General features: G+C 26.3%; 1 protein-coding gene across 1 annotated transcript; it reads left to right on the top strand.

The window, feature by feature from the left end:
* Positions 1–10,206: 10,206 nt before the first annotated feature.
* On the top strand, positions 10,207–13,662 carry LOC101511134 (probable serine/threonine-protein kinase PBL21). The gene is made up of 6 exons (XM_004500811.4): positions 10,207–10,603; positions 10,681–10,704; positions 10,875–11,059; positions 11,417–11,606; positions 12,488–12,879; positions 13,203–13,662. Exons 1-6 carry the CDS (start codon positions 10,513–10,515, stop codon positions 13,461–13,463), a joined length of 1,143 nt encoding a protein of 380 aa, XP_004500868.1. The 5' UTR covers positions 10,207–10,512; the 3' UTR covers positions 13,464–13,662.

Genomic DNA, 13,662 nt, shown 5'->3' with positions numbered 1-13,662 from the left:
TCAAGTTAATGGAAGAAACGCGGCGTGTTTGGTGGGGAAACTCGGTAACGACGTTGTTATTATTATAGTTATGAACGACAACGTGATTTTTGGCGTTTAACTTTTTTGGACGTTCGTCAAGTTCATAATCAGGTCTCCAAGTCGAAACGGCGTCGCGTGAGAGATGAAGAGAAAAAACAGCGAATAAAATAATTGCAAGTAAAGAGAGGAGGAGGGTGGTTCGTGGCCTCCGTCTCATTGTTTCCCAAGGATTAATATTATTATTATTATTAATGAATGTATTAATAATATTGAATATTGAATGTGAATGAAAATATTGTTGTGGCGGAGAAAACAAAAGGAAAGTAGGGGGTGTATAATGAGAATGTGAGGGTGAAGAAGGGTTGTTCTTATTAGGAATCATATTTTCTATATAAGTGAAAAGTGATGAGTTTGTTACAGATAGATAGAGAGAGATGGTGAGGTTAATTTAGAACTAGGGGTTGTGTCTTCTTCATAAATAGGAATTTGATAAAGAAGGAGAGAGAGAGAGAGAGAGAGATTCACTACTATAATTGTAATGAATTAATGTTTATGTGAGTGGTAATTACATATTGAAAGAGAAGTCAAATGGTTATGGAGGATCTGTAACCCAACTTTTCTGATTCCATAAGTAAGCTAATAGCGAGCCAGCAACGTACCTTTACGTGCTTGCATCATCTTCCTTTATTCTTCTATTTTTAAATACATAAAGTAATATGCTTCTAGGTAATTTAAAATATAGTTTCACTTTCATACACTGTTGACTATTTTAAAACAATCATAATATTATTTCTCGAGACAACTAAAAAATGGTTTTTTTTTTTTTTAAGTAGATGTGTTTAGTTCAATAGATTAAATATATTTTTTACTTTTAATTGTTTTTTATACTTCATTATAAAGAAATGTATAAATTTATTTGAAATATATATTGTATTAAATAAGAATCCTAAGATTTTGTAAATATTTTTTGAAAAAAATATATTTTATAAATGTACTTTCACTAAAAAATGAGTTTTCTTTATGTTTAAATATTTTTTCTGTAAATATCTATTTTTTTTTCTTTGACAAACGTCGTTTTATAATTATATAGCTAAATGAACTTTTAAATTATATTTACTAAAAATTGTATAGGTTTTTCAAAATTATATTTATAATTGTAATGTATAGTAAAATATAAATTGGGGAATAAACATGTAAACGGTAAATAAAAAAATGCAAAAATATCATGGGTGATATTTTTGCTTAAAATACTTTTAAATCAATATTAAGTTTGTCACGAGTATTCACATATAAAATAAAATTAATATGAAGATAATATATGCTAAATAAAAAATAAACATTACATAGTAATAAAATTCATTCGTACCTCAAAAAATAGATACGATCCTAAATTACTATAAAGAAAAAACAACAAAAGTAAATGTCTTAACAAGATATAAGCTGAAAAGCAGAAGTTCAACTTGCATAATTATAATTCATTTCCTTTCCGATACAAAATAACAGTTTTAGTTTTTTATAATTTATAAATTAATTGAATAGGTATTAAGTATATAAAGTAGTATTTCCTGAAAAAAAATGCTAATTATTATTTTATTCTTTAACTTATTTTTTATTTCACTTTAATTATTTAATCATTCTTTATTACATTTTGGTTCCTTAATTTTATTTATGTTAATAAAGTTAATTATTTATGTTAAATTTTATAAAAAAAATGTGAGGTTTTATAATCTTCAAACTCATCAACCCATAAATTTATACTCTTCTTTAATTTAAAAATCTAAAAACTTCGTCAAACCTTCAAATTTGTAACTTATAAACCCAAATTCTTAAACTTTTAAACCAAGAAAAATTATTTCACTTGTCACAACTTCAAATATTTACAATTTAAAACATAAACACGAGAGAAATTTTGTTGCTCAACTCTGACATAATTCAAGTTAATGGAAGAAACGCGGCGTGTTTGGTGGGGAAACTCGGTAACGACGTTGTTATTATTATAGTTATGAACGACAACGTGATTTTTGGCGTTTAACTTTTTTGGACGTTCGTCAAGTTCATAATCAGGTCTCCAAGTCGAAACGGCGTCGCGTGAGAGATGAAGAGAAAAAACAGCGAATAAAATAATTGCAAGTAAAGAGAGGAGGAGGGTGGTTCGTGGCCTCCGTCTCATTGTTTCCCAAGGATTAATATTATTATTATTATTAATGAATGTATTAATAATATTGAATATTGAATGTGAATGAAAATATTGTTGTGGCGGAGAAAACAAAAGGAAAGTAGGGGGTGTATAATGAGAATGTGAGGGTGAAGAAGGGTTGTTCTTATTAGGAATCATATTTTCTATATAAGTGAAAAGTGATGAGTTTGTTACAGATAGATAGAGAGAGATGGTGAGGTTAATTTAGAACTAGGGGTTGTGTCTTCTTCATAAATAGGAATTTGATAAAGAAGGAGAGAGAGAGAGAGAGAGAGATTCACTACTATAATTGTAATGAATTAATGTTTATGTGAGTGGTAATTACATATTGAAAGAGAAGTCAAATGGTTATGGAGGATCTGTAACCCAACTTTTCTGATTCCATAAGTAAGCTAATAGCGAGCCAGCAACGTACCTTTACGTGCTTGCATCATCTTCCTTTATTCTTCTATTTTTAAATACATAAAGTAATATGCTTCTAGGTAATTTAAAATATAGTTTCACTTTCATACACTGTTGACTATTTTAAAACAATCATAATATTATTTCTCGAGACAACTAAAAAATGGTTTTTTTTTTTTTTAAGTAGATGTGTTTAGTTCAATAGATTAAATATATTTTTTACTTTTAATTGTTTTTTATACTTCATTATAAAGAAATGTATAAATTTATTTGAAATATATATTGTATTAAATAAGAATCCTAAGATTTTGTAAATATTTTTTGAAAAAAATATATTTTATAAATGTACTTTCACTAAAAAATGAGTTTTCTTTATGTTTAAATATTTTTTCTGTAAATATCTATTTTTTTTTCTTTGACAAACGTCGTTTTATAATTATATAGCTAAATGAACTTTTAAATTATATTTACTAAAAATTGTATAGGTTTTTCAAAATTATATTTATAATTGTAATGTATAGTAAAATATAAATTGGGGAATAAACATGTAAACGGTAAATAAAAAAATGCAAAAATATCATGGGTGATATTTTTGCTTAAAATACTTTTAAATCAATATTAAGTTTGTCACGAGTATTCACATATAAAATAAAATTAATATGAAGATAATATATGCTAAATAAAAAATAAACATTACATAGTAATAAAATTCATTCGTACCTCAAAAAATAGATACGATCCTAAATTACTATAAAGAAAAAACAACAAAAGTAAATGTCTTAACAAGATATAAGCTGAAAAGCAGAAGTTCAACTTGCATAATTATAATTCATTTCCTTTCCGATACAAAATAACAGTTTTAGTTTTTTATAATTTATAAATTAATTGAATAGGTATTAAGTATATAAAGTAGTATTTCCTGAAAAAAAATGCTAATTATTATTTTATTCTTTAACTTATTTTTTATTTCACTTTAATTATTTAATCATTCTTTATTACATTTTGGTTCCTTAATTTTATTTATGTTAATAAAGTTAATTATTTATGTTAAATTTTATAAAAAAAATGTGAGGTTTTATAATCTTCAAACTCATCAACCCATAAATTTATACTCTTCTTTAATTTAAAAATCTAAAAACTTCGTCAAACCTTCAAATTTGTAACTTATAAACCCAAATTCTTAAACTTTTAAACCAAGAAAAATTATTTCACTTGTCACAACTTCAAATATTTACAATTTAAAACATAAACACGAGAGAAATTTTGTTGCTCAACTCTGACATAACACTTCACAAAATCTAAAAACAAAAAACTCACTTTTCCATTTCCAAACATCACTACCTCACTATCTTGCCTTAAGGTTATCAATCTAAACTAACTTCAAATTCACTTGTAAAAAACCTAGTTTGCCTTCAAGGTTATCAATCTAAACTAACTTCAAATTCACTTCCAAATAACTTAATTTTTTTTGCTCTGATATATTTCATTAGTAATCACTTTCAACATATTTGTTTATATTCAATCTAAGAATATTGATTGAATTAGTATAATTGATTAAACAAAATAAAATTTCTTAACATTATTTGTGGATCTGATCTAACAAATCTTGATCATTGTCATGTCGGTATTCTTATTTTGTTTGTTAATTCACAAATAAATTTAAAACAAGAATAATAGAGTTTGTGATTTTTCGTTTTCGTAAATTCAAAATGTTATGAATTTGAATTTATAAGTTATAGATTTAAATAAATATGTTTAATAAATTTTTAAAATTTTTAAATTTAAAAAAAAAAAACATAAATTTGTGAATCTATAAATTTGAAGCTGAATTAGATGAAAAAAGACAAAAAATAATTAAAATTAACGAAAATATCATGACCAATAGAAATATAGTTAAACGAATAAAATAAAACAAATAAATAAATGAAGAACTAAATCGATTTTGTATGGTTGTTTAGATACGTAAGGTAAGATAAGATGTACACAGAAGACAATAAACACATAATAAGAATAATAACAATAATATAATAGCTGAAGTGTCCATATAGGATGATTTAAAAATGAAAACTTAAGTTCCAATACGAGAAGAAGTTGAAACCATATTATCATATAAGGTGAATTGGACTGTCTGTCTTTAGCTTTGGCACGACATACTTCTTCTCTGACAGGTGCAGGTGATATATTATATAATATGTAGCCAACAAGACGGCAACAAATACTGGCCTTTTTTCTTTTAATCAATCTTTCTTTGTTTTTTGTTGGATCACTATTATAAATAAAAACAATTATTTTTTTATAATTATTAAAAAAACCTGTTTAATATAATTAATATTTTAGACTTTATTTAAAATATAATTTAAATTTATTAAATTAGTTTTTTTAAATATCAAATATTAATCTATTGATATTAAATGTTTTTATTAAAATAAAGCTATATTAATAATATTAACATTAGATGAATTAAAATTAAATTTTTTTTGTTGTAACGATGGCTAAGTTTTAACATCACTGTTTGTTTATAATAATGATAAGATAAATATTATATTTAATATATTATATATATAATCTCCTTAGTCTTAGATATAACACAAAATTATGTCAATAAAAGTTAAATATACTTGAACCAAAATTTATTAAATTAAATATATTTATTTTTGTTAATTTATTTATTTTTATATTTAAAATTGATAGAGTATTTTCATCTGATCATAATTATAAATAAAAATACTATTTTCAAAATTATTAAAAAAATAATTAAATACATTTAATTATATAAATTTTATATAAAATATAATTTAAATTTACTAAATTATTATTTTAAACGTTATATAATTAACTACCGACACTAAATATTTTTACGCACACCAAAATAGACATTACTATTAGTTTTAGATTCATTTTATTAATTTGAATTTTTATATAGTTATTAATTTGATATTACATAAATGAGTAAACATCTGTTGTAGGCAATGTTTATTGTGCCATAAATAAATTGAAAAGGAACACAAACGTGACTTAGAAAAACTTGTTGGAATTTTAAACTAAATTACAAAGACGACTTGTGCCATTAATGTTTAACTATTTCCCAAATACTATTTAATCAACTCACATAAATTAAAATTTTAAAATGAACGTGTGTTTGAGCGTATCATTTGTTTAAGATTTATAAAAAGTAATTTTCATTTTATATTTAAGAATAATAATTTTTATAAAAATTTACTTATAAATTATAGCAGTTGATTTAGATTCATGTGTTATTGACTAAAAATGTAATTTTGACATTTAGTAATTTATATATTATTTATTAAAAAATTAATATGATAAAAATTATATATTTTTTAAAATTATTTATTTAAAATAATTTTTATAAATGTTTTTTTAAAATAATTTTTCATTTTAATTATGTTTTGAAATTTCATGCAAAAAAAAGTTGTTGCTGATAGTTGCAATATTTAAAATAATATTTTAAAGAAAACTATTTAAACTAATTTTTTATTTCAAACTTTATTTTTAAAATTATTTATAAAAAAAATATTATATATATATATATATATATTTATAATTTTTTTAAATCTTAAATAAACGAGTCCAAAATCTAATAATTAGGACTGAAGATTAAAAAACAAACTAAAAAATTATATTTCATTAGAATATAACATAATTTAATTTGTCTTTTAACATTTTAGTTTAAGTGACAAACGTTGTCATTGTTAGGTTGAATATCATATCTTAAATTCTTGTAAAAAAAATTAATATTTTCAATTTAAATTTAAAACCTCTAAATAATATATATGAGTTTTGTATAGGCAAAAATAAAAATGTAGACACAAAACCAAACAGTCACCAAACCAGGCTTGATCTTTACTCAAAAGCATATATTCTTTCATTTTTATGGCGTGATAAGTTTTCCGTATAATAATAATAAATATTATTATTACTAAATAACAATTTGTCATAGCAGAACAAATTATTCTAATAAAAAAACAAATAATTTCGAAACATGTTGATGGCATGCACATGCATTATGCATATTTGAAGGCAACATTTTGGTGTGTATATATTGGAGGGAAGAACTTACTTGAAGAAATATTATTCTTTGACATATACAAAAACAACAACTACAGATGTCTGTTAAAATCAATACACATGATCCTTTTTTTGTTTCTGCAAATCTGACATGGTTTCATTTAGTAGAAAATTGCACGTACGTGATCAACAAATTAATTAAGCTGCATATCCTAGCAATTTCTCCACAATAAATCTTCTTTTTCATTGTATAGACCACATATATTATATAATTATATCAAGTTACGGTTTCTTAAATTAATTTTAGTATTAATTTTATCTTTTTTTTTTAATTTAAATTTTTATATAATAAAATATCAACAATTTTATAATTTTTTATAGAAATCCATAAAATTTATCATTGTCTTTAAATAAAACTTAGAAAATTAGTAATCATTTACAAAAAAAATATACTCATATTTTCATCTCCAATAATATTAAATTCATCAAATAAAGAATTCACATTTTAAATTTTAGATTAGAGATTTGATAGAAAAAAGAAGAAGATATTGTCTTGTTGATTTGAGAATCAAAAGTAATTTCTTTATTTGATGTTGATGGAAATTAATATATAAATTTATTTGAATATTTGAATCATGAATACGATGAATATATGAATTTTATAGGTTTTGTTTGAAGATGATGATAGTTTTCTAAGTTTCTATAAGAAAATGATAATATTGCTAATATTTTAAGACATAAATGATCAAATTATTATTTAAAATAAAATAAATGATCACATGCAATATTTTGCTTATATAAAGAGAAAACATTTATAATAAAAGTGTGAGATCAATGAATTTTAATTATTGATCAAATAAAAAATAAATAAAATTAAAACAAAAAATTATGTAATTTTTTTAACTAGTCATATAACATTTTTAATCATAACCATCAATGTAGGGTCAATATTTAATTCTATCACTTTCTTATGTTAAAATTACTCTCACTTATTCATATATATATATATATATAAAAGGAATAACAGCACGACAACTGCAATGCTGTGTCCCGAAAATGGCGCACCAATGTCTTGTGCAAGAGTTAAGAGTTAAAACTCTGAATCCTTAATTTTTGATTTGTCAAGCTAAAGTTATCCCAAGAACAAACTACATTAATTTATTGATTTCTTTTTTGTTTTTACAATATAGGCGTTCAAACTCAAAAAATTGGAATGATATAACCGTTTAAACTCAACAAAAACTATAAAAAAATGAAGATGATTCTACTTTGCATTTCTATATTTAAACCTGTCACCTCTCTCAATCAGCGTGAAAATAAAATTTTATCATATATAAAATCTTAAATTTTTTAATTTCTCATTTTTTCAACCCCTCTTTCCAAAATAAATTTCGAAATGACAATTTTCAGAATTTTTGAAACTTTCGAAACTTTTCAAATTTTTGTATATAATCCTTATTTCGAAAATTTAAAATTTCTGAAACTAATAATTTTAAAATTTATTTAAATGATTAAAAGAGTAAAATTATATTTTCATGTGTCTTGAGGAGGTAGCAGATTTAAGTGTGGAGGTGCATTGTATAATCCTAAAAAATGAGAAGGTTAGCCACATGGTCTGCGGCCCAATTTGAAGACAAGCCTATAAAGAAAAAAAAAACCATCCAAGTCACAAATGGGTCAAAAAAAGAAGAAGAAAACCAAATGAAAATATGGTGCAGGTCACTAAGAAACTAAAAAAAAAAAAGGCCCTGCAGACTCCAAGAGAAAGAAAAGGAAAAGAGCACCACAATTATTAAATAATTTGGACTGAGCACCACAAGAAAATGAATATGTAAATTTGCTTGACCATTTTACCAATTTATTCAATTGCCTTAGTTATTAGTGATCAAAATTCATATTAATAAAATTTATTTAACATCAACAATGTTTCCATAAAAATTAAATCAATCAACTTTACTATAGTTAGAAAAAGAAATATTAAAAATATATCGATTACAATTATTTAATCAATATTAAAAAAAAAACAATTTCAATTATCTTAGTTCTTAAAAAGTCCAAAAGGATAAAATTTAAATGAAAATATAATTAGTCAAATAAATAAAGATTAAATGTTTGTTGTGTTGGCTTTATTTATCATGATAAATTGATCATTGATTTTTATAGGTTTTTATTAGAGCCGTCAAATAGATTGGTACAATATAAATAGTTCGATCACATCAGTGAGTTAGTTTGAGTCAACAAATTTTATTATTGAACTGCAATTTATCAAGACTAATTCGTTTACTATTGACAATGTGAGCAAACACTTCAACCTAAATTCATTTTTTCTTTCGTTATTTCCTATTTTAATTTTAAAATAAAACAAAATTCTAATATAAAAACATCTTCAATCACCGTTGACCACACACAAATGAGTAACAAATGTAACACATAGTTTATAATACTCCTTACAAAGTGCAACTTAAGAGAAAACAAAATAACATCTTACATAACAAAGTACAACTTTATATGACAGTATAAATAGTTAACAAAATAGATAAATAATCTAACAATTTAAAATGAGAAAAATGGTCATGTAATGTAAATTAGTTTTACACTGATAATAAATAGAAAACATTGATTTCATTATTTTATTATATAATTATAACCACCATACTTAAAAAGCCACAAAATCAATGGTTTGGAATGATTTATAGATGTAAATCTTTTTACATTCACAATGTATAATCATTAAACTCATTCAAGATAATAAAATAAATAACTGTTTTGACACGTCCGTTGAATATTTGCTTCTAATTATTCTTTTTATAAATGACTTTAATTTTTTTAATTGTAGCGGATCAGTGCATACCAACTTAATTTTTATGTAGTCCGGTATATGTGAAATATGGATTAAATGGACCGGCTCACTAAATCAGTACTTAGTATTTATTAACTATCTTTACCAAAAAATAAACTAGGGAACAGAAAGGCATCAGAAACAGAAGCAACGAATCATAAACGTTAGCGAACGGTTGGATTCCGAAATAAAAGGCGTAAAGATAGGGAATCCAGAAAGATACAAAGGGCATAAAAGTAAAAACATAAAGCGGTGATGAATGATGATGGCTGGGGCTGGGACCGTAACGTTTATAAATGCGCACAAGACCAATACTGAAGGATGGAGAGCGACTCGCAGCAATCACGCACAAGACATTAATGTAACCAAAAAGTGGAAATCCAACAGATAAGTAATAAAATTAAATTTAATCACCACAATAAAATAAGAGTAGTACAAAATACTCCACTAGTGAACATGAACATGCTACACTACACGACAAAATTTGATTTTAATACTTTTAACAAAAAAAAAATAAAACATACACATCCACTTATCATCACCACAATCTAAAGTGTGAAACGCAATTCAGTTTCCTTAACAGACAAAAACGAAACAAATGCTACCTGTTGTTTCTCCTACGCGTCTTTCGTGAATTTTATCTTCCATTTTGTCATAGTCACTTTGCCATTCCCATTCTCATTTTCCTAATTTCCACCCAATTTTTCGTTCATTAATTATTATTATTATTATTATTATTATTCCATACTTTCCTTGCCATACATTATTATACTACTACCATATTTTTCATTATTAGTATTATTTTCATAACAAAGGAAATTAAAAATTAAAAAATAAAATAAAAATAGAGTGCGTTCTTTGTTCATTGATCTTATTCTTCATCTTCTTCTTCCTTCCCAGGTCTAGAGAGAGAGGAAATGCAAGCAAGATCCTCTCTCTGTGTGACCAGGGAATCAGATCTTATTCTTTTCATTTTCACAATTATTTAATTTCAACTCTTTTTCTCTCTGTGTGATTTTTGTGGAAAATGAGTTGTTTTTCTTGCTACGTTTCTCGTCGGAAAAAAGATGTTAGCAGAGTCGAAGTTGATAATGGTTCTCGATCTGCTTCTACTGCAGGTTCATTTTCTTCTAATTTTCGAACTCAATTATTATTTTTTGTTTTTATTATTGATTGTGCTGTGTGGATTTTACAGGGAATGGAGGAACGAACGCAACCGGTAAGGGTTTTCAAATTCAAATAAATATTATTATTATACACACTGTTATTGTTACTGTTGATTAAGTTATATTATTAAAATCTTAAACTACTGTTAAATTAGAATTAGTAACTGTTGCTATATGTTTTTTGTTTTGTTGAAGAGTTTGATTTTAGTTATTGGATGTGTAGAAAGGAAGAAAGAATGTTTTTCAGAGGCAAAAGGGAAGAATGCGAGAAATGGCCAAAGCAGTACTCCGGCAGCTAGTTTCGGTTTTCGCGAACTAGCTGCAGCTACAAGGGGTTTTAAGGAAGCTAATTTGATTGGTGAAGGTGGTTTTGGAAGAGTTTATAAAGGCCGGCTTTCAACCGGCGAGGCAAGTTTAAACCTATTAAATTTTAGGATTTTGGTAATTTGAATTTTTTGATCTTAAGAGTACAAACTAGGGAGAAAGAACCTAGTAATTTGGAGTTCCATCGGAAGTAATTAAAGACTGGACAACTAGTCAGAATTCAAATTTAGTATACCGGGTTGAATTTTAGTTGATTGTAGTAATTTGAGTTTGAATTATTTGGTCAGTTTTAGGGCAATCGACCGTGGTGATACAGTTCGACTAGTAGGTAAATAAAGTAGGGTTAAAGATTATTTCGGTCAGGATTCAAACTCGATATCCTAATCGAGTTTTAGTTATTCTGAATGATTTTTTAAAAAATGCTCTTATATTATTTTGCAGGTTGTTGCTGTAAAACAATTAAGTCATGATGGTCGTCAAGGTTTTCAGGAATTTGTGACAGAGGTTCTTATGCTAAGTTTGCTACACCATTCTAATCTTGTTAAGTTAATTGGCTACTGCACTGATGGAGATCAAAGGCTTTTGGTTTATGAATACATGCCTATGGGATCTCTTGAAGATCATCTTTTTGGTAACCTTTTTTCTTGTTAATAATTTATGAATAAGTTATAGTTATAATACAGCTGAAGGCTTTTCGATGTTGGTTCATCTTTGTTTATGACAATAAATTTATCTAGAGTCTAAGCACATGTGTGCATTTATGTACATTTTGTACTTTGAAAAAGTCCGTTCATTTGTCTTGGCCTTGCCAAGTATTTTTTTAACTTCAGCTATATATCACATGTTTTCTGTTGATACTCGTTCCCATTAATTAGATGCATAATATAGAGAGTGCATCTGTATACACCGAAAAGCTTTTGTCCACTTTCATCTTCAATGGAAGATTCTATATGACTAAATTTAAATTAGACTGTAGAGCTACTTGAACTTGGTTTATGGCTTAACTGTGTAAGGAGTGTTCTCACAATAGACCTATTATTTGCTTTCGTAGTTTTGTCGATGACAACAATATCCTTGATTTGCCAATATGAATCCTATATTAAACAGAATAGGCTTCAAGAGAATTTTTTTCTTCCTAAGAAAAGGACGATTTATTTAAAAAATGTGCCTTCCCTGTTATTTGTTTTCTTCCTTTGGGATTTTTTAGTACTATTTGGTGTAGGGGCCCTAAGCAGCTTCTAGTTTCCCAGTGAGAATGGTTTCAAACTAGGGTTATTCTATGATCAGTTAAAGAGATCACAGATTTGTGTAGGTTGACATTTGCGAAAATTAAAGATATTAATATCTTGGCCTATACATGTATAATCTTTGAGAACAACAATGATTGAGTTGCTTTATTAGGAATTCCTCTTAAACCCAAAATTAGATTATCCTTTGTTTTATTTATTACTTGGGGACCAGCTTTTTATGACTAAACACATCAATTAAATCATAACTTATTTCTCATTTCAGATCTTACCCAAGACAAAGAACCTCTAAGTTGGAGTTCTCGAATGAAAATTGCTGTTGGAGCAGCTCGAGGCCTTGAGTATCTCCATTGTAAAGCAGACCCGCCTGTTATCTATCGAGATTTGAAATCTGCGAACATCTTATTAGACAACGACTTCAACCCAAAACTGTCAGATTTTGGGCTTGCTAAACTAGGACCTGTTGGAGACAACACTCATGTTTCAACCAGAGTGATGGGTACATATGGCTACTGTGCACCAGAATATGCGATGAGTGGAAAATTAACACTCAAATCTGATATCTACAGCTTTGGTGTGGTTTTGTTGGAGTTGATCACTGGACGTAGGGCAATAGATTCTAGTAAAAGACCAGGAGAGCAAAACCTAGTTTCATGGGTAAATATTCAGTTTCTATAGTTTCTTTAAAAATAAACCCTCTTTTTTAAAGTATATTTGTTTTAGCTTTGCATGTTGGTGTTTCCTTTTAGATTCATCATTAATTATTTTATATTTGAGAGTGTGAAAAATTAGAAAGTAAAGCACCTCTCATTTCAAAAGCATTGACAAATGAAAGATTATTTTCTGCCTTTTCCATAAATCCTTACCTGGGATTCTTTGACATGCTAATATGTCTTCTATCTTTCTAGATGAATGTACCTATATTTATCTTCACATGCAAAATTTCTTCTTACACTTATGCTGTTTGTTTTTATTTTCAGTCTCGCCCATATTTCAGTGACCGGAGAAAGTTTGTACATATGGCTGACCCTCTTTTGCAAGGACTCTTCCCTGTCCGCTGTTTGCATCAAGCAATTGCTATAACTGCTATGTGTCTCCAGGAGCAACCAAAATTCCGTCCACTCATCGGTGATATTGTTGTTGCACTGGAATACCTAGCTTCTCAGAATATCCCTGAAACCCATAGACATGGTGTGCGCAGCCCACAGCTGCAATCACCTTCCAAAATGGACAGAAATTAATTTTCAGAGGTATTAGATCTTAGCTTGAGTTCCATTTCTGTCCATGATTTTGAGTACATATTTCCTTATCAGCTTGATCAATGTAAGCAACCAACTGCCTATTTTAAATGTTAAATATTATTGCTCTAGTTACATTATTGGCATAGCCATAGTGGAGATAAACTTCTTATTATATCATAAACATTCATTCTTGTGGATC

This window comes from Cicer arietinum, chromosome 5 (assembly GCF_000331145.2).
Source record: "Cicer arietinum cultivar CDC Frontier isolate Library 1 chromosome 5, Cicar.CDCFrontier_v2.0, whole genome shotgun sequence".
In the NCBI taxonomy this organism is placed as follows: Eukaryota; Viridiplantae; Streptophyta; class Magnoliopsida; order Fabales; family Fabaceae; genus Cicer; species Cicer arietinum.
Note: the sequence above shows the minus strand (reverse complement) of the source record. Positions and strands in the feature narration are given on the sequence as shown.

What these genes read in the sequence shown, in the direction of transcription:
- LOC101511134 (XM_004500811.4), top strand. Translation starts at nt 10,513, where the DNA reads ATGAGTTGTTTTTCTTGCTACGTTTCTCGTCGGAAAAAAGATGTTAGC. An exon ending in TCGATCTGCTTCTACTGCAG is followed by an intron (nt 10,604 to 10,680) that starts GTTCATTTTCTT and finishes TGGATTTTACAG; the next exon opens with GGAATGGAGGAACGAACGCA. An exon ending in TCTTGAAGATCATCTTTTTG is followed by an intron (nt 11,607 to 12,487) that starts GTAACCTTTTTT and finishes TTCTCATTTCAG; the next exon opens with ATCTTACCCAAGACAAAGAA.